Source organism: Strix aluco, chromosome 5 (genome assembly GCF_031877795.1).
Source record: "Strix aluco isolate bStrAlu1 chromosome 5, bStrAlu1.hap1, whole genome shotgun sequence".
NCBI lineage: Eukaryota > Metazoa > Chordata > Aves > Strigiformes > Strigidae > Strix > Strix aluco.
This window is the reverse complement of record NC_133935.1, coordinates 41,759,271-41,779,267: the sequence shown is the minus strand read 5'-3', so window position 1 is coordinate 41,779,267 and position 19,997 is coordinate 41,759,271. Positions and strand designations below refer to the sequence as shown.

At 39.6% G+C, this 19,997-nt stretch overlaps 1 protein-coding gene across 2 annotated transcripts in view; it reads right to left on the bottom strand.

Annotated features, from left to right (window-relative positions):
- Window positions 1-19,602, bottom strand: part of SLC6A15 (solute carrier family 6 member 15) — a 38,399-nt gene extending 18,797 nt beyond the window's left edge. The window contains exons 1-3 of one of the 2 annotated variants that reach the window (XM_074827113.1): window positions 19,428-19,602; window positions 14,120-14,218; window positions 8,496-8,960 (exon numbers count right to left, since the gene is read on the bottom strand). In XM_074827113.1, the coding sequence (XP_074683214.1) occupies window positions 8,496-8,784 (289 nt within the window). In that variant the 5' untranslated portion in view covers window positions 8,785-8,960; window positions 14,120-14,218; window positions 19,428-19,602. The remainder of the gene's footprint in view (window positions 1-8,495; window positions 8,961-14,119; window positions 14,219-19,427) is intronic. The other variant, XM_074827114.1, reaches the window with a different exon arrangement.
- Between the last annotated feature and the right edge of the window lie 395 nt (window positions 19,603-19,997).

Sequence of the window (19,997 nt, the reverse complement as noted above, 5' to 3'; positions counted from 1 at the left end):
GAGCTGAATCAACATTTCTTAAAAAACTCTACACCTTGACTTGTAATAGAGCAGCCAAACTGCATTTATAAAGGAAATATAGAAAATACTGTGCATACAACATTACAAATTTCATCCAATCTTAAGCAGCTTTAGGAGATCATCTGTTGATTTCTCCATGTGCACCTCAGATGCTCAGAATGGGGATTTCACAATGTACAGAATAGTGATTCTATCCAGCTAAGCAAGAAAACTATCAGCCTATTTCTACCAGGCTTCAGACAGAGACTGGAAACATGAGGTGGAAATGGAGTGTTTAGATCCAGATCTTGCAGTACTCACAGGCTCTCTTGAAAAATGCAACTATTACTTCACCTTTATACATACATATGTATAAAAAAAAAATTCCTTTTTTCAAGGTGTTATTCCCAGGAAGTGGTCATACACAATTCTAACTTAAGGATGTACCTCAATTTATTTCAGTAAAGCTAACTGCAAGCAAATATATCCATACACTAAGTGCACTGACAAGTTCAGAGCCCAACTCCCTCTTTGGTGGTGCAGAGTATTTAGTACAAGAGCTAACAAAACATTTAGGCATCAGCAATTAGCAACGTGGCACCTAATTTTCAAATGCGTGGCTCATATGCTGCAATATAGAGTACTGTGCTGGCCAACTAACTCAAAGGGCTTAGGACTTTTGATTGCAACCATTGAAAGGCTAAAAAAAAGCACCTGAAAGATGCAGACTGCAGCATGTTGGAGCAAGCTACAAAGCAAAGATCTAAAGACCTCAGAAGCTTAGACTCAAAGCTATTAATTTGTATAATCAGTCTATTCATCTTGATGAGAGAGAAGCTGAGCAAAGTTCAGAAACCAATTTGGGATTTATCCTCAACTCCAGCTAAGTCCTCAGTTTCTTCATCTAGCGTCAACTTTCTAGGGCTTTTTTAGGAGTCTATCAAAACACACTGTCATTTGCACATAACGGAATACAGTTTATTTTAGAAAAGCTAAAGTGTCCTAAGCTGTGCAGAAGGTCTCATATTTTCTGGTACCATCCACTCCTATTTAGGTCCACTTGCGATTTTGCTCTTCACGAAATACACACAAAGTGGACATCACCTTCCATTATAAAGATCTTACAAAGATTCTAAGCATGGAGTAACTACAGTCTTGAACCTATGAATAACAGGAAAAAAGACAGCGGAGAGAAGATCTCAGAAAAACTACTGGTGGACCAGATGAAGAATACTGATCTTATTTACCTCACAGTCTATAGGCTATTGTTAGCAATTAAAGAGCTCCTTGTGTTTTATTTTCATGACATGGTAACGCGATATGCAATGATATTGTTTGAGCAGTATTAGGTCAAAACCTGTGCCAGGCTCTGAACAATAGACTGGTTTTGAGGTTACGATACTCCCTTCAAAGAGCCAAACATTATGATCTATCTACCCATTTCAGCACACTATGAAGTGTCTACTTTATTATTTCTACTAAGGTAGCAGCTACATTCCCGTTCAGTAGTTTGGTGTCTCTTCTGGTTCATCTTGTATGTGTACATAATGGAAAGAACGCAAAGGACTTACTTTCTACTATGAAAAGAGAGACAACAGAGACCAAAGGAAATAAATGTGAGGAAACTGAGGAATAGAGTAACAACCACATTCTGAAATGAGGGGGACTATCTGTCTTAAGAGTATAAAACACAAATAATATATTCTCTCAAGATTTCTGTGAGACATAAGTAAACTGTTAATTCACGTTGCAAATGAGAAGCTTTGGCATCACTATCTTTAAAAATTTGGTCATAGAATTAATTGAAAGCCAACAGTACATAGCTTTTTAAATCATACAACACTACCGTAAATGATACCTGAGGTCTTAATTAGACAGGTGTTGCATAGCTGTGCAGAGACAAGCCTAAACAGCTCAAAAAAATTGGGGCCTAAGTAACTTACCCTGTATCCGACTGGATGACTGTACTAGAGCAGGAACTGAACCCAGCTCTTCAGTGTCCCAGTCCACAACCTTGATCACAAGGCTGCAAAGTTAAGCACATGTTTAAAGACTGGGCTGACGTGGGTGTTTAATGGTGCAGTATTAATGTGAGTTGCAAGATTTATCAGTTAGATTCAACTAAATGCGCTAAATAAATGTGGTGTTAAATCCACATTACATTATAAATGACACAACACTGTAATTCAGTGTGGATAGCCAGGCAAGTTCACCTCTATACTGCAGGGCTTGTGCAGAGCATCTGAAGCACTGGTCTTTGATCATTCAAACCTGCTGAGCTCCATTCTGATCTTGTACCCCTCCCAAAAAGAAGGACATAATGGAAAATAATGCACGTATGAGTTTCAGTGCGATATAGTTTGGATGTAGCTAGATTATACATCTGTGCATCACAGCTGCAAAGGGCTTCTGTGCCCTATAATCAACATGAAACCAGAGCATCTCTGGACAAGTATTTTGTTTCAGCCTTCCCTTGAAGCTAGACATACTTCAAAGAACTAAGACATCTTCACTTCATCATAAAACAGAATCACTATGGAAACAGCTCAGCACATCTCGTATTTGCCAGTGCATGAAAACATGGGTCCTTGGAGTTACAATATTGAATAAGGATCATTTTTACTTGAATCAGAACAATAAACTATACATGCTGGCTTTGAACAGCATCCTACAATTAGTTACATTGTCTGCTACATCTACCAGCTAAGCAGCCTTCTGAATACTACAATCCCATGCAGTTCAGGATCCCGAGGTCTCCCTTCTACATTTTCAAAATTATTCTACTGTAAAGTCACTTGTTTTTTTTTTTATTTTGGCCTTAAAACACTGGCTTTCATACTAAAAAATTCATTTCAACCTCATAAGGAAAAAAAATACCTCATCCTTCTTCACTAGAATGAATGACAAAGATACAAAAGATTTCAAGAACTGATGAATGTTAATACTGTGCACAGCACTGCTTTGATTTCTTAATTTTTTTATTTAACCAAGAACTGTAATGGGATAACTACTAAACTGTCTCTCTTGATATTACAATATGTACTGCATTTGGCAACATCATTCATAGAAGTGGAATATTAACATTGGTTCTGATTTAAGTTCTTATAAACGCTCAGGGGGAAAAAACAACGTAAAATGACATGATTCATAGTGATTAAAGAGTTGAAAAACAATTCCAGAAGCAATAATGAAAGGTGACATAACCATTGACATCTTGATACTACAGAAGAATTTTTCTTCTTCTAGCCATTCTTGATGTAACCTGAAAAATATAACTTTGCAGATTTGTTTCAACTGCCGCTGTGCTAGTTTTTAATTAAGTGTCTAGTGTGATTTAATTTTTGTTCAGTGAAGCTGAGCTTTACCACCGTCTTGAAGAGACATCCCAGTTCTTATAGCTTACTGGACACTTACTAATAGAAAGCTAGCAAGAAGCTGATATTCAGATGAAGATTAACTTATTTTCAATGTCGAATGTTAAAATTTTCGAAGTTATGACAAGTGGGCAACAAAACACTATACATTTACAGTCTATTAAACTACTGTAAGTGAAATTATTTACCATTACAAAATACAAGCTGCTTTTATCAGGAAAACTCTTGACAAAAGGTTTTATGTTTCATTTGCAGGTTTGTAGTCTACCCTACTGATAGGACAGTCTTCCTGTCACTAGTCTTTTTCACAGTTTAAATATGCTCAGGTTGTTCCTATTTACAAAACTGTGCTCAAAGGATGAAAATCCCCGTAGCCAATAAGCTCTAATGAAGAATTACACTTACAAAATAAAAATAAGACATTTTCAGCACACTGAGGTACTAAATTTCAAGTCTGATAATGCAGTTTAAATCAGGACTTGCAAAATAATAATGAAGTCATCAGTGAATTCAAGGCACTGATTATAAATTATGGATCAAAAGCTAAATAATGAAGCCACTGAATCAGTACTCATGTTGGAATACAAGGGAATACTTGCTTTGCTCCCATTTCGCTTGTATTAGACAATCAGACTGTAGCTTCTAATGACTACTCAGTCTTTAACAGTTTACATATTATTTCCTCAGCAATAGCTGCTGTGCTTTTTATAAGATCACATAACTGTTCAATCTGCTAGTACTTCAGTATAAATCCATACGTAACTGTAAAAACTCATGATGTGAATCTACCCATGTCAATCTTTTCAAAACATAATGGCAAGATAATCTGTTACAGATTTCCCTATGCTGCTCACAGCTTTTATCTGTTTATTATTGTTTACCAGTTCTTTTAACTTTTTATGTCTTTTTAGACATTTAGACTTTTAAGACTGACCTTAAAAAAAATCAGGAAAATTGAGTTAATACTTATGAAACTGAAACACAAAATCTTTGGGTGTGCAGTACTTTGCAGACTCCCAGTAACACCTGCAACACTAGAAGCACTTCTTAGATAACTATGTTCACTTGTCTTCATAATAACACTCACTCAAGTATCACCTATTCTAGCAGAACAGCTAATTTAGTTTGCTTTTGTTTCTTCTAATATGTGAAAGTACCATTTTACTTCTGCTAATCTTAAAGGAAAATAACAACTAAACAATAAATACTTCCTTTGTTTGAAAAAAGTGAAAGGCATGCAAGCTATTCACCAGACAATAGCAATGAGCAGCAGGAAAATATAATCTAGTTTGCCACTATTTTATTAGTCTCATGGCAAGACTGGGTAGACCTAAGCGGTTTATTTTTAAGGCTCAGTATCAATCATAGGAAGCTGAGGCAGCTCTGAACCTACTGCATGCTAACATAGGTTATGAAATTGTTATATATGAACTGTGCCTATCTGAACAAACACACATATTAGTCTTCTTATAGTAAAGAAGTAATAAATAAACTGTACAGTGTAAAAATGATAAATATATAAAAAACCTTTAAAGCTAAGTTAGAGCATACCCAGCTCCAATGCAAATCAGCTCTGTGAGGCGTCAAGGAAGAAACAGCTTTTTTATCTGTTAGGCTGCAAAGAGTGGAAGAGATGCCTTAAGTGACAGATGGGGACTGGGGGCATTGCCTACCAGCGGTAAGGAGGATCTGTGGTGAGGACAGAAGTGAAGGAGGCAGAGAGATCCATAGTCAGTTCCTCAAAACTTTACTGAACACCTTCAGCCCCTCATTCACAGAGCCTAAAACTCCTTTGGGCCCCCTCTCTCATCCCAAGTCAAGAAAATGAGCACCCTTGGAGTGCTCTCAGTATCCTCCCAGCCTCTTTTTTTCTCTTGATTACTTCCTGCATTACAGCTACATCCCCAGTGTGGATCAAAGTTTTTCCCAGATGCACACTAGCCTCTTTGTCACCTCTCACAACAAACTTTTTCCAGGAAAGAGCCAAGTGTGAAAGCCAGCAAAGAGCTACCCAGTCTAGCTGTAACTTAGTTGAGCATAAAAAGTTACCAGACATTAGTCTAAATATTATGAGTTTATATGAGTTAAAGCAAGAGGAAAAACTGTTAAAGGATCACAAGAAATAAAGTGAAGGAAGTTGTTTTGGTGGTACAGACCAGACCCAGAAACAGAGATTGGTATCTATGGCCATCCAAGTATCAGTGCAGTACAGCGATACACAAGCTGCCTTTAAAGATGGTATCACAGATACCTCACTGAAGCAAGTACAGAGCTCTGAAGTCAGGAGTGTTGGCGAACTACAGGCCATTACCATAAACAAACCCAATCTCCCTAGAAAAAAGCGTAGTAACCACCCTATTCTTTCTCCACAAAATCCTCTAATAATACACATCAATTTGGGCTAACTTGCCTGTGTCTTTCCTATGTTTATTTTGTTGATTTTGTTGTCACAGATTTAAAAACAAAGACAAAATTGGGAAATTACTACATGGTTAGGATTTGCCTTCTCTTTCACTGGTGGCTTTGGAACACTTAATGTTGGAGGAAACCTGTAAAGGAAGCCAATGAGTAACTGTTTTTTACTTCCTTTTGGTTTAAATTTGAAGCGTATTTATTGGTTTACCACTTTTTAATATACTCCTCTCACCTCATGGTATTTGCCAGACACAAGTTCCTTAAACACAGGGAAGCAAATTAAAAATGTTAGGACAAAACTGAAAGTGGAGACCTAGACATATGCTTCACGGAAACAGTCCTAACGAAAACCCACAGAAAGGCTGTTTACCTTATACTCAGAGACTTCAACAGGTATTTATAGTAAAACTTTCTCAGAAAAAGACTACAGAACAATTCTGACACTGATATTTAGAATGGGTTGCATAAAACCACTCTACTTTTACCTAGAATGAAACATATATGAAATATGTGTAGCAGCAAACAAGAACCTCATACAAAATGTGTGTAGGTTTCTTTACCATGCATTTGAACTTTTTCCTCCCTCTCCCTATTCTTTTATGCACTTGTGAGAATTATCTGTCCATCTGCACACACATATACAGGCATCAATATACTTTACACATATCAGTGTTTTGTGTTGCCTTCTCCATCTTGCATTATGGTTAACTTGAAAACCAAGAAAGCTTTAGCTCTAATGATCACTTGCTTTTCTCTGTTGTTCTGAAGGTTGCAATTCGCTAAAATGGTGCAAAATCATTGTTAAAAGCCAAATGCATCCTTGCCTCAGCCATGTGCAGAAAACATTATGTCTCCACAGACTATGTTATATATTCAAGTTCCTGCCATTACAGCACAGGGGAAAACATTAAATTTCAACCTGAAATGACTCCATATTTATTTTTCCAAGTTTGATTAATGAAGTGCCATAATCCCTGAAGGTTGGGTTTTTTTCTAAAATGTGAAATTATTAATTAATTTAATCCATTTATATTTGATCTGAATTAAATGTATACTCACTGGCAGAGTAACTTTAAAAGCATCTGACAGTATGAAACCAACAGCCTCAGGAGTATACCAACAGATCTTTTCTGCTGGTTCAAAGGAGAATCCAACAGGCTTGCAAAATCAGTAACTATCTACATTAAGCACAGACTTTCAAAAGGGACACAGCTACACAAAACGAACCGCTGTAATGCATTATCGTTGAGACTTCATCTTGACACCATACTTAGGATGAAACAATGCAGAATATAAACATTTTACCAGCTACACCTTTAACTATTAATCAGTTTGTTTTAAAAATTATTAACAAATATAATTGATTTTTTTCAACCACTAGCAGCATGTGATCAGTTCTATACTGTGTCTAGTGGACTAGATGACTTTGCCATCCACTGAAAAGCTATGGTTTTTGAGAAACTACATTCATGTTTTCTCAGTTAATACTAGTTACAGATGAAGAAAATTTTACATTCCACACAAATCATTAAATTGACCATTTAATGAATTTCTCTCAGAATAAAGGAGGAAAAAAGGAAGTCAAATGAGAGTGAAAAAAAAATCTTCAATAACTAGATATAAAAGAATTTAGACTTTATCCTGGAGATGGAACATTTGATAGGATAAACTCCATTTTTACTGCTTGAACTAAGAAAAAACAAATAAAGTACAGAATTATAATCTGATTATATTCCAGGCTCATTTCTATACTCCTTAATTACATCAGTTTTGTCACTGAACTTTTAAAATCCAGCATGAATAAAATGTTGTTCTTTATTTTCTATTCTGTACTACAGATTCACTTTTTGTATCACGAAAAGTGACAGGTTTGTTTTGAATTCAGCTAAGCAGTCAGCTACAATAGGATGTGCATTAATGTAGTATAGTAGGGTACAGTATAGCATAGGATAAAACACTAATCCTGCATTCATAGAGGAATGAAGGTCTCCAGCTTCGTACTTCATACCACATTCAAGACCACAGATGGACAGTTAACAAATAAACAGTTATTTTTCAATTAAATGTTACTGTTCAAAGTGAAAGGTAACTTGTTATTTAGGAAAACAGTTAACCATGTAACTGCACAAAGCAGATGCATTCCCTTAACATAATGATTTAAATTATTATCAGTAAAAAAATCCTTTTCACTCCTACAGTATTTTGTTGCTCTTGCAAAGTGTATTGTCATCAAATGGCCCAGAAGCTAAAAGCAATTAAAAAGTTAGGGTGTGAAGCTTAGTACTACTAAATACTAAAGACCAAATACTGCTTTGGTCTTCAAAGTAGATGCAGATTTAATGCCATGACCTATTGTCCAAGTACTATGACGAACACTTTAGCATAACAATAGCCAGGTCCTAAATAATGCAACCCCTCCATAAATACGTGTTTTGCTTAGCCACTAGTTTGACCACTACTTAAGGTCGTATCAAGAACTTTCTCCCCTAAATGAGGAAATGGAATCTTAGAAGAATCTGATACTTACTTTAACAGATGTGTCTCTCTAGATAAAGAGAATACGGGTTTTTCTTCATAGGCTCTAGCAAAAATTAAAAGAAAAACCTGACATGCTGTAGCAGGTTTTACCGTGAATATCTCTGTTAACCTTGAAATCTGAAAGTTTAGTTTCATCATTTATCTACGACCAGCTATCACAAGACTTACCTCCACCATTTTTCTGACACAGATATGGGAATCGCCACACATTCCCCAATCCCACAGAAAATCCAACTTGTGCCAGAATATACTGGAGCTTGCTGTTCCAAGCAGGTCTTTCATCTTCTACATCTGAGCCTTCTTCAACATCTACATCTTTTTCTTCCTGATCATCAACCATAAGTTCACTCTTCTTAAAGGCATCATCTGAAGAGTCTTCATTAGAGAGAAGGTCCTTAACAGACTCAATGACCTCATCATCTAGTTCTCTTTTCACTACCTTGCTGTTCTTAGGCATTTGTAATATGAGAAAAACAGTAAGGAAGTCAAGTTCAGCTGAGACGGATGGACAAGCACTGAAGAAAGCTCTCCTCTGCTTGGCTAAAAATATTGAAGAAATAGACTGAAGATGGTGCCTGATGAGAATCAAGAGTAAGGACTTCTGTTTCTGAACGTTTGTTCTACTGAAAGTATCTGTGGGGAAAAAAAAAAAAAGGATATTATACTATTATGCAGAAGAAACTTAATTTAGAAATCATATGCTTTGGTTTACCCATTTCTGCTTATCTCAATGATTTGACAACAGTAGAAAAACAGAAGAAAGGGATGTTAAACCACTTCCAAATTGCAGGAATTAAGTCCACTGTTTGGTCTTAAATATTTATGTAGAACACATTCCATTCACTTGCTGAGGGTTTTTATTTGTTTTGTTTTCTTATTTCCCAATGACTGATAGCTAATTGCTTGTATTTTGACAGCATAACAAGATTCTTCTTATCAGGCATAATGGGGAATGCACTTTACATAACATTTAGGAGCCAAATTTCTTCCTGACTTAACAGCTGTACTTGAATTTATTAAAAATATATTTTAAACAAAGTCGATTTAAGTTTTTCAGACCATTTCAGAAAGTCATGCAGATATTAAAATTTTGATATATAGAAAGCACCTAGTGCTTCAAAAGCAAGGCTGACTTATTTTCGTGCATTCTTCATCTAGGAATATATAACCACAATCGTATTTTCAAAGAAGAGATGCTCATCTCTTATGAGCTTTGATGCTTTAGTTTCTTAGAAATAGGAAATAATTAAACATATCTGAAGCATCTGAAAAGCCATAACCAAATCAATTTTAAAAGCCTGCTGTTTCAGACATTTATGTACAGACACAAAAATGCCTGCATTTGAATACGCATTTTTCTTTAACAGAGTGAATCATTTAAAAAGACACAGACTTGCTTGCAGTTGCCATACTGAAGGTAACCATAAGATTTTTGGGGAGGAATGTTTTTCAATAAATTCTTCACTAATCACATGGGATAAAACTAGTATGTGCAAAGTCATCTGCACAATTAAGAGTCTTAAAAGGGATTTAGATTATGTGTTAAGCTTCATGAAAACCCTAAAAAGGGAATACACAAGGAGTCTAATCAAGAACTGCTAACTGATGAGAATCAGAAATTACTCTGGGATACATGAGACCTCTCAGCTTTTGCTTATGGACTTGCTGCAACATCTGGTCTGTAAGACGAAGGCTGTATCATGTTCTGATGAACTTGAATGTAGCCAAGAACTGCCAACTATTACTGGGCTGTTAGCGCAATAATCGAGAGATCAAGCACCTCAGGACAGCTTCAGTGACAGACCAGAAGGAAAGATGTTAAGACACTGGAACTCAGCCCACAGCTTATCAAGATGAGACTTCACAACAGAACTAAAACCCGTCACCACAAGTACTACCACCAACCTCGCGGCCAACAGGACAATTACCTTTTTTCAATAGTTTCCAAGGATTTGGAAGTTGAACTTCACCCTAGTTGCCCACTAAACTCCACTGTAACCTCTTTTCATTCATTCCCTAGACTTCCATCACTGCCTTCTCACTTTCCCTCTCCCTCCTGTTACTGCCTCCTCTCAGCAACTCCAGCTCTGGCAGTCAGCCCAAATATTTTAAGCACAGTAGAGCCTACTGGCTTGTGACCTGCTTCATACTCACCACTGTAGCTGGAATGGTTCAGGGTCCTATCAACCTTTCTTTTGACATATGGTGGAAGTAGTATCAGGCTTTGACTGATATCAGTTCTTAAAAAAAAATTAAGTGTATGAGCTATACACAGAACAGTGTAATGGGAAAAGAGAGTTGTAAAGACAACAGAGAAATCCCAATACTGTATCCTGTATATCTGGGCTAACGAATGTTTGTTCAGGCCTCTTTTTATCTGTTTTGTGTTTTGGGTTGTAAACTCTTCAAAGGACTACACCTTCTTCCAGTCCATGTATGGTTCAGTAGCTCTTAGCTCTGACTGAGAAATCTAGGTAGAACCAGAATGCAAACACCAATCATATGTTAAGTTGAAGCATTTAAGCAGTCCTAATGGAGCTTTGGGACTAAGCCACAGCATCCAGTACTTCAACCACTACCTTTAGTCACATTTCAAACTTTTCTTTTCCTTTTGTTCCACTCATGTAAATTAGAGCAGCTTCTCAGTTCCAGTAATTAGTAGTAAGTTCAGGGAGTACGTTAAAATGAAACCGTTTCCTCTCTGTATTTAATGTAACAGATGCACAAGTGAAACTACATCAGTATTTGTCTGTAGGTCTGAAATCCTTCTCTAACTGTAATAAGTAAATGGTATTTTCAGTCAAAAAGGCACAAGCCATCTATCAGTAAAATTATTAAAATGTTTTAAAAAGTCATATCTGTATTAATTATTTCAGATGTAGTAACTTTCAGGGCATCAGTATGATTTATCTGGAACTCTCACAGATGAGTCAATTCCAACAGAAATTGCATCATTCTGTCCTGTCATCCATTAAACATTGCTTTACTACACTTCAGAATAAACTGGGCTTGATACTTTTATTCCTAGCACAGTATCATATTAATTTCCCCTTCATCAACTTTCCATTAAGCAGTATATTATCCATAGCACTATCACTGTATAGACTTGCAATACTTGCAGGGCTTGAGAAAATGTGGAAGGCATGCTCAGCAGACTGGTGCTTGGTTCTAACAGTGCTGGTTTTCTAACTGAATATGCATCATTGGCCAGACTGCATAAAGGATGCAGGATAGGCCTTCAGGATACATCATAAATCACAGGTGTCAGATTTAACAACTTGCCATCTGTACTGAAGGATTCAGTACGAAACCAAACGAAGAGTCCTACCTCACCAGACACTACCATCAAGTACAAATATTCAAAGTGTGGTGTGCCATTCCATGCTCGGCACTCCCAGAACACACTCTTAACGACGTTCACGTAAGCCTCCTTCTTTCATCCAAATCAAACCCAGACAGAAGGCAGATACCAAACTAGCCAACCCAAGCTAGGTCTAGATGTGAATGCTCCCAAGTAAAGACTGAATAAGGAGATACCTAGTAAAGTTACTCACCAGCACAGTTCAGCTAAACACAAACCACTGAATAAGCTTTTTTAATATCACAGTATTGAACACTTCAGCACTTCGACCTATAAAATGCTATTTTAGGTTACCACATCATTTGGATCTAGTCCAGTATTGAAGTCCCATTAGCATCAAGCAATAGTTAGGAAATATCGTGCCAAATTCTGTTAAACTGCTTTTTCAGTTAGTTCCACTACTAGCTACCTTCTACACAGCCCTATGCAGTAATACATGATAGGACTATTTCTCCTAAGTATCATTAAGAAATCTACATTACAAACCACCGTATTTACTAATGAACTATAGCATTCAGTACCGTAGACTCAGCCATTACTGGGATCATTTTAAACTCCAAGTCCTAAACCTTGTTATGTATTTTAAAATTTACTACACTGTACTATTACCAGCACCTTGGATTAAAAGTAAAAGGTCTAAAATGTAACTTCCCTTATTAAAGCTGATGGTTTAGGTTTTGGGTTTTTTTTTTTTTCTATCTCAGCTCTAGATCATGGAATTTGACCAATTAGCTTAATTCTGGTTTCCAAGCACTTTCACTCATGCTTTTCATAACTCAAATGATGCCATGTGTCAGATGAAAACACTGAAGGGAAATTCTATTACCACATTTACTGGAGAATATAATATTTCTCTAGACTTTTCCAAAACTGAAATGAACAAATAAAAATGGTATACCTTTTCTTACATAAAATCCCCTGTAAAAAAAAAAATCTAAAATTAATCTTAAACTGACAAGTATCTGTATTGTTTGAGGGAATTTAACAGAATGGAAATTGCTGAACAGTACATGGTTCAGTTAGAAGAACATTAAGAAAATTATTCTGTCACTGAATTAACAGTAATCAATAATCTGAGTTAAATAAACTTTTGGAAAGAACTTACTAAATCAAACAAATGAGCTAGCTTTTTATGATATCTTACTAGCACTGTCCTTGATATGTTCAAATGTCTCTTTCTCGTACTGAAAGATAAAACAGTGAGTCTTTTTTGACATACCAAGCAAACTGCAGACCGAAACTTTCTTTCTCAGAACACACTAGGAATTTTGTTATTTTCTTCTGCGGATGAAGAATCACGCCTTAATGCATCAGCATGCAGAGGAAAAGTAACCTGACTCAACTGCCACATTATTAGCAGATTAAGCAATAATAATCCCTTGCAACAGGGAATTCAGACCCAAATTAGCTCCCTGGGAGATCTGGGCTTGCTATAGAACTTCTACTTCAGCTTCAGGCCCGCATTCAGAAATGCTGGCACAGGGAGGTAAGACCTGTAAAGCCTTCGCTGACCAAACTACAAGCATTTGCAGTAAGACTCAAAGGAACTTCATTAGTCAAAGCACCGAGAGACACATTGAAAAATTCTGCTGCCCTTTTCTTTCGATCTTTCTTACATGTAATGCCTAGTAAGGCAGTTGTACTAGTTCTGTCCAACACTGCCTGCTCCTCTTCACCGTTATACTGGTAATGAATCTTGCGTCGGGCTCCCTTTTGACGCATCTCTATTCAACAGATCTGCATCCCAATATATAGACACTTACTAGATGAACATCGTACTTCTAGTTCTCTCAACTGTGTAACACCAGCAAAGTTTTGAGGCTGGAGATATTCACAATGTGTAGTGAAAAACAGGCACACAAAAAATCCCACTTGCTTACAAATTTGAAAGTATAATGAGTAAACTGCCCCATGTTCTTGCGATTACAACACAAGTGTCTACAAAAACACATTTGTAAAGCAATTTCACATTTAAAACATCCCACAGTACGGTTCCAACAACTGATATAACTAAATATTAAAGAACTTTTAGCAACGCTTTTCTGACATAAATTGAAACATGATTATTTTTACATTGTGTTTCTTTTTAAAACCAGCATTCCTCTCTGAAAAGGAAAGCTAAATAAACCCTCCATTCTTTTCTAACACAGTGTACTTTATTTCTATTATCTTAATTTCATATCTGATGAAAACACAGCAATTTGGCAAAATTATCTGCACTCAAATTTTAATGCATTACAAATAATCCTCAAATCTCCTTTCATCAAAAATAGCTTCAATCTTCAATGTGAGTTGGAAGGAAAGAAGGGGTAAAAAATTAAAATAGTGTGTTCCTACTTCATAAAAGACTATCAAGAAAGTCCAGACAGAAAATAACTTCGTAGAAGGCTACTGTAACATCACAAAAAATAGAAAAAGAAAGAATGGATACCTTTTTAAGTTCAATGTTTGCCAAGAGAGAAAAAGATTAACATTCTGTTCTTCAGAACTCTGCTTTCTTCTCCAATGAAGCAGTTAACATACCAGCACGCTGTTGTGGGGATAGAAAAATGTAATATAAGGCTGCAGCCAGTTCACATTACTATAATCTCTGCTTTGAAGACAGATTGTGATAGCACAGTGTACCAGTCCAGTCCCACAAGCTTATGGTCTTGCGCTCCTATTCACAAAATCTCCACCTTGACTCCAGTGAAGAAACCAGTATGATTCAGCAGAGGACACAGAACCAAAAGTCAGGATTCTCACCATTGCAGATGTTTATAAAACTTCTTGACTGATATTCTTGCCAAAGGTTTCGGTCTGTATGAAATCACTGGATGAGAAATATATGCAAAAGTGAGGAAGAGGAGCTTTTGCACCTTGAAGGAAACCTGTAAAATGCATCTCAAATACGAGTCTATGAGCTGGGCAGAAGAAAGCATGATGGGAACAACCAATATAGAAAAAGGAAAAACAAAGGTTTAGGAGCAAAGGACTGCTGTGAGTCTGCAAAAAAGGAATCAGGCCACTGGTGCAGACAGGATGGGGAGAATAGCTACTGACCATCATATCTGAGTGAGAAAGAGAGGAAGACTGCAGGAGCAAACCAGGTTTCGCCAGAGTACTGATTGTGAAGAATGGCTATCGCTGGGGGAATCTGTGTACAGATAATTATTTCAGTAAGAGTTACACTGTGTTACAGTACTCATTGCACAGACCGAATTACTGCTGCAATGCAGCATTGTGTTCTTTGGCGGAAATAAGAATATGCACCATAGCCTTTTTGCCTAGTCAAGCTCGTTTTTATCTACTGAAGCAGCCATTATGCCGCTCTTCAGCATGAACTACATGATCTAGCATTTTGCCCTAGCTAGTTTAATACAGCCTGTCAGTAACAGATATAGATTCAATAGGTACTTAGTTCAATCATAATGAAAGATAATTATAGTCTACACAATGAAACTCACATTTCTCTGCATTCTTCAGTGATGTTATCCGAGACATGCTAATGCATGTTACACATATTACATTACACTGTAAAAAAAATAAGAGCTCTTCGGGCTACGGGAAAATTGAAAGCATTAGAAAAAGGCAATGTTTTTGATTCTGGTGCCTCTATGCAACTAAATCGTTTAGACTATAGCAAAACTATTTAAAGACACAAGACTAAATTCACACCTACTGCAAATACGGGTAGTTATACAGACTTCAGTGACACTGCATCTGTTTCACATCGCTAAGAAATTTGTTCTCAGTTTCTACAAAATGTTCTTCCCGGCTTTATCTTACATCAAGACACTGCACAGTCTCAAATGCAGACAATTTCTCTCCCAGATTAGTCTCCTTAAATTTTAGTTACAGGAGAATACTTTCTACTACTATAAGACAAGCACAATGATCTGACAAAAACAGTAAGGTTTCTTTCTTAGAATTGTTCACTGTCCATAGACTTGATCTTAACAGCTTGTATTCAAATCACTGGCCCAACAGAAATATCTAAGAGAATGTTACAACCTAGAGCTCTTGAATGTCAATTTTGTCTATTAATTGCATGCAATCTCTAAAGACTTTATTTGCCTTACTGTAGTTTCTCACCTGCTTTCACAGATTTCTCAGTATTTTCTTCTCACAAATCAACTTCACTGAAATACTTCACAGACTTACATGATGTGCTAACTGTAATTTCCTATTCAGATGGAGAAAACGTATCACTTATTCTGCAGTCTTTTCTTGTATGTGCTTTATTGAAGGAACAAAATCAGCAGTTACCACTCCTCCAGCTGAAGCTGACTGAAGTAATCTCAGCAATTCTGACAATACTCCACCTTTGATTGGTCAAGCTCAAAAGGCATAACTGCTGGCAACTTGAAACAAAATATAAGCTACAAGAGGACCACGACTTTATTATAAAATCTCATCACGCTTCTGAGAAATGAGAGGATATAAAAGTATATTAAATATTTCATTAAAGTACTGAAGTTATTTAAGTTTCAAAATCAAGTACTGGAAGTTAGACATTGCCAGATATACTGTTGCCCTGAGACCTTAATTCTCTGCCCTCTGTGCTTTGGAATGGATCAGTAAGTACATCAAGTTGTCCTTGGGAAGAATTTACACGATTACTTCTTTGTCTGTTTTTTATACATAAGCAAAGAAGCTGAACTGTTCATAGATAGGTTAGCAGAAATCTTGCTTCTCCTCAAATCTGATTAATTTCATGATATAGAACACACCTTCAAGTTATGTTACAGTAAATCGGTATGTCTTTAAAAAAAAAAAAAGATTAACACCAATTCCACTAAAGAAAATCCAACGCTGTAAATGTCCTATTCGTTTCCCATCCCTTCTCCATTTTGGCTTAAGAAGAACATGCTGAGTCATTAGCACTGCAGTACATGTTTCTGACACTTGAAATGCAAAAATAATATCATTTTCCAGTAGCAAAAAACTATTTTCCCGAAGCGGGAAACAGACTACTGGCATCATGAGTTAGATTCAAGGCACTGTTGTACACAATGTTACACAACCTTTTCCTCTGCTTTCTCCCATATAGAAAATAAGGAACCCCTAGTCCTAAAAGTGCACGATAAGAATGAAGAGCTCTATTTCAGGGTAGGCTTCTGGGAAGTTCAGCCCAATTACTGCCATTATCTAAAGCAACTGTTCTGGCAGTTACTATTGCTCTTTCACACTACTTTGTATGGGCTTGTCAGGTTTTGTGCATCCAGCTCTTCAGTAAAATAGTACTCAGTTATCATTTGTCGATGATACTTTTTTTCCTAAATTATTCAAGAACATTTCCTGAGTAATGGCAAGGTTACTTTGAAGCAAATTTCAAGGAAGAAGGGAGTTGCTTAAGTTTTGAGATGCCACCTGCTGATATGTCGAAGTTATTCTGCAACCAACTGAGAATTCAGAGATCTTTAAAGTCACATGGAAAAGCTGCTACTGGTAGTATCATTTTTTACAATCCATTGCCACGTCGGTCCATAAACTTTAAGAACAAAGGACCCAAAACCGTTCTTCCAAAATCAACAGGTATTTTGTCTTTTGAGCAAGAACATTATTCCCTGATATGAGTCAAGCAGTCAGTGCAATGAAAAGTAGCTGGGGACACAGATGAACTAGTCCTTAGTGTTGTGGACACTTCTGGTTGTACACTAGAGAATTTAAAAAAAAAAATCTCTTCTCAGAAAGATTCCTACCACAAATTCTTCCCAAGTGACATAATTCCATACCACTTGAGCAGCCACTACTCCAATATATCTTAATACAATTTATACCAAAAGGAATAGCTCTAATTAGTGGCTTGTGTTTCTGAATAACCTGTGATTTTTTTTTTGTGCATACAGGCTTTTGCAACATACAGCAGAGAAAAGAGAGCTGACAGAGTTGTTCAATCTGCACTACTACTTTTCCGCTTGCTTGCCTGTAAGAAAAAAGAAAACTGTAAGAATGACACTAAAGGTCAACAGGGATCACCTTATGCTGCAAAATTAGTTTGAAGATGCCTTAGCAGTTTCACTTACTGAGTTCCACTACTGGTGGCACATCTGAACAGCTATGAAACGGTTTGGTTTTTCACGCACAGATCAAAACCAACGGGATTTTTTGTTCTTGAATCTGAAGTGCAGAGCTGAGCCCAAAGGGAGTGTCTGATATGCACCGAATGCAGGCTGTAATTGTATGCATAATATATCCAGTGCACATGTACATGACATCAGATAACAAAATCTTTACTTCATTTATACTTCTCTTTGGAGAGGGAAAGAAAGATTTGGATCCCTGTCCTATAATATGTCACAGTGACATATTGATGGTGACATACTATTTACAAATAATTAGGCTTTTCTTAGAAATCAATACTGCAGCAGTGAGCTTGTTAGGTAGCAATACCACACAGAAAATAAAATGGCTGATGAGAATGAGGTCTTGACTACATCTTTTACAAATAAAACAAAGTGCAATTTACTTAAATGGAACAAATCCCATTGCAACCTCTAATGTGGCTGGTAAGTGTGACTGCGCAGACACATTTCAATCACCTCATTTACTTCCACAACAAAAGCAAAGCCTTGCAAAGAAATTCCAGTTCGCTGTAATACTTGCAAAATGGAAAAAAAAAAAAAAAAAAAAGGCAGGCAACATGGTCATGGGAAATAAGAATTAATAAGAAAACTGAAGAGAAGAAAAACCACTGGGAGGAAACTGGAGATATGAATCTACCCTGTGGATGTGCCGTAGGACACAGGGGACTGCAACCTCTGAAATCCTGAACAGAAAATAAATCCAAGGCGCACAAAGGTTGAGAGACGGTCCTCATTACCATACCCACCCAAACATGGCTGACACAGGGCGCACCAGCCCCCAGCCCTCCGGGGCTGCTCCGGCCCGCGCGGGGCGAGGGATGCGGCGGGGGAACGCGGGCCGGTCCCCGCCGGGCGACGCCCACGCAACGCGGCAACAGTGCCGCGCCCGGGCCGCCGCCGGCCCCGCACCCGCCTCCCGCGCCTCCGCCCGCCCACGGGCACGGCGGCCGCAGCCCTCGCCCGCCGCCGCCTCGCACGCTGCCGCCGGCGCACGGCGGGGATGGCCGCCCGCGGGCCGCTGCCTCGCCTGCCGGAACGGCGAGGCTCGTCCCGCTCCCCGGCAGCCGTCCGCGCAGGGAGGCGGCACAGGCGGCGCGCCCGCGGTGGAGACAACCCTCGCCCCCTCTCCCCCTGAAACGCGCGCTACACACACATTTAAGGTGTTTTACGCAACACGCGGGAGATGAATGAAATTTCCATCACTCACGGTAGGAAAAGGATATAAATTCCCCGCCCCCCAATAATAATTATAAAAACCAGCCCGTACATCCTTTTAACCTACCGCTGAGTTAAGGCACATGGGCGGCTGCCAGCGGGCGCTCGCCATTGTCTCCCCAGGGGCCGGCTCCCCCCCTGCAGCGAGAGGCTGGCGCCGGGGCGAAGGCAGCCCCCCGGGGCGGGGAGGGGACGGGACGACGACACGGGACCCCCTGCGCCCCGCAGGAAAGCGGACCCCGTCAGAAAGGGACACCCCCCGCCCATCCTGCCCCTTCCCGCCCGGAGACACCGGCGAGGCGCGTACCGGCCATGCTCCCCCCGCGGCCCCGGCCGCACGGCCGGGCTGGGAGAGCGCGGGTGGCGGCGGCGCGCCCAGCCCGCCCTCCGCAGCCGCCGCTCCGCGTAGCACCGCGCGGCGCTGCGCGCTCCTTGCCTGGCCTGGCCTGGCCTTACCTCCGCCCGCGGGGCTCGCCGGGCGCCAGCTGCGGGAAGGGGGGGGTCCGGGTGCCCCCGCGGGCGCGGCGTGGCGAGCGGGGCCGTGCGGGCGCGGCGGGGCTCAGCGGCGGGCAGGCGGCAGCCAGCACATGTGCCCAGCCCTAGCTGCGACGGCGTTTAAAGACAGACATAAAAGCGGCGGGGGGAGAGGAAGGGGGAGGGCAGCGCCGGGCCGGGGGAGCCGCACCTCCTGACGCAGGGAGGCGCGCCCCCCGCCCCCCCCAGCCTGCAGCAGCATCGCCGCTGCCGGAGGCGGGCGGGGAGGAGGCGGCTGCGGGAGGCGGCAGAGGCGGCAACGGCGGGGGGAGGAGGAGGAGGAGGGAGGGGGGGAGGCCCATTGCCGTCCCAAAAGCCCTGCGGCCGCGCCCCGGCACCGCGGGTGCACCGTCCCCTGCCGTGCCCCGCCCGGCCGCGTGACGGTCCCCGTGTACCCGTGTCCCGTAGATGAGCTGCGAGCGGCCCGCCCGTGGCCTCGTGTCGGCGGGGTGGCGGGCCAGAGGCGGTGAGGTGGCCTCCGGGGTGGCCCGG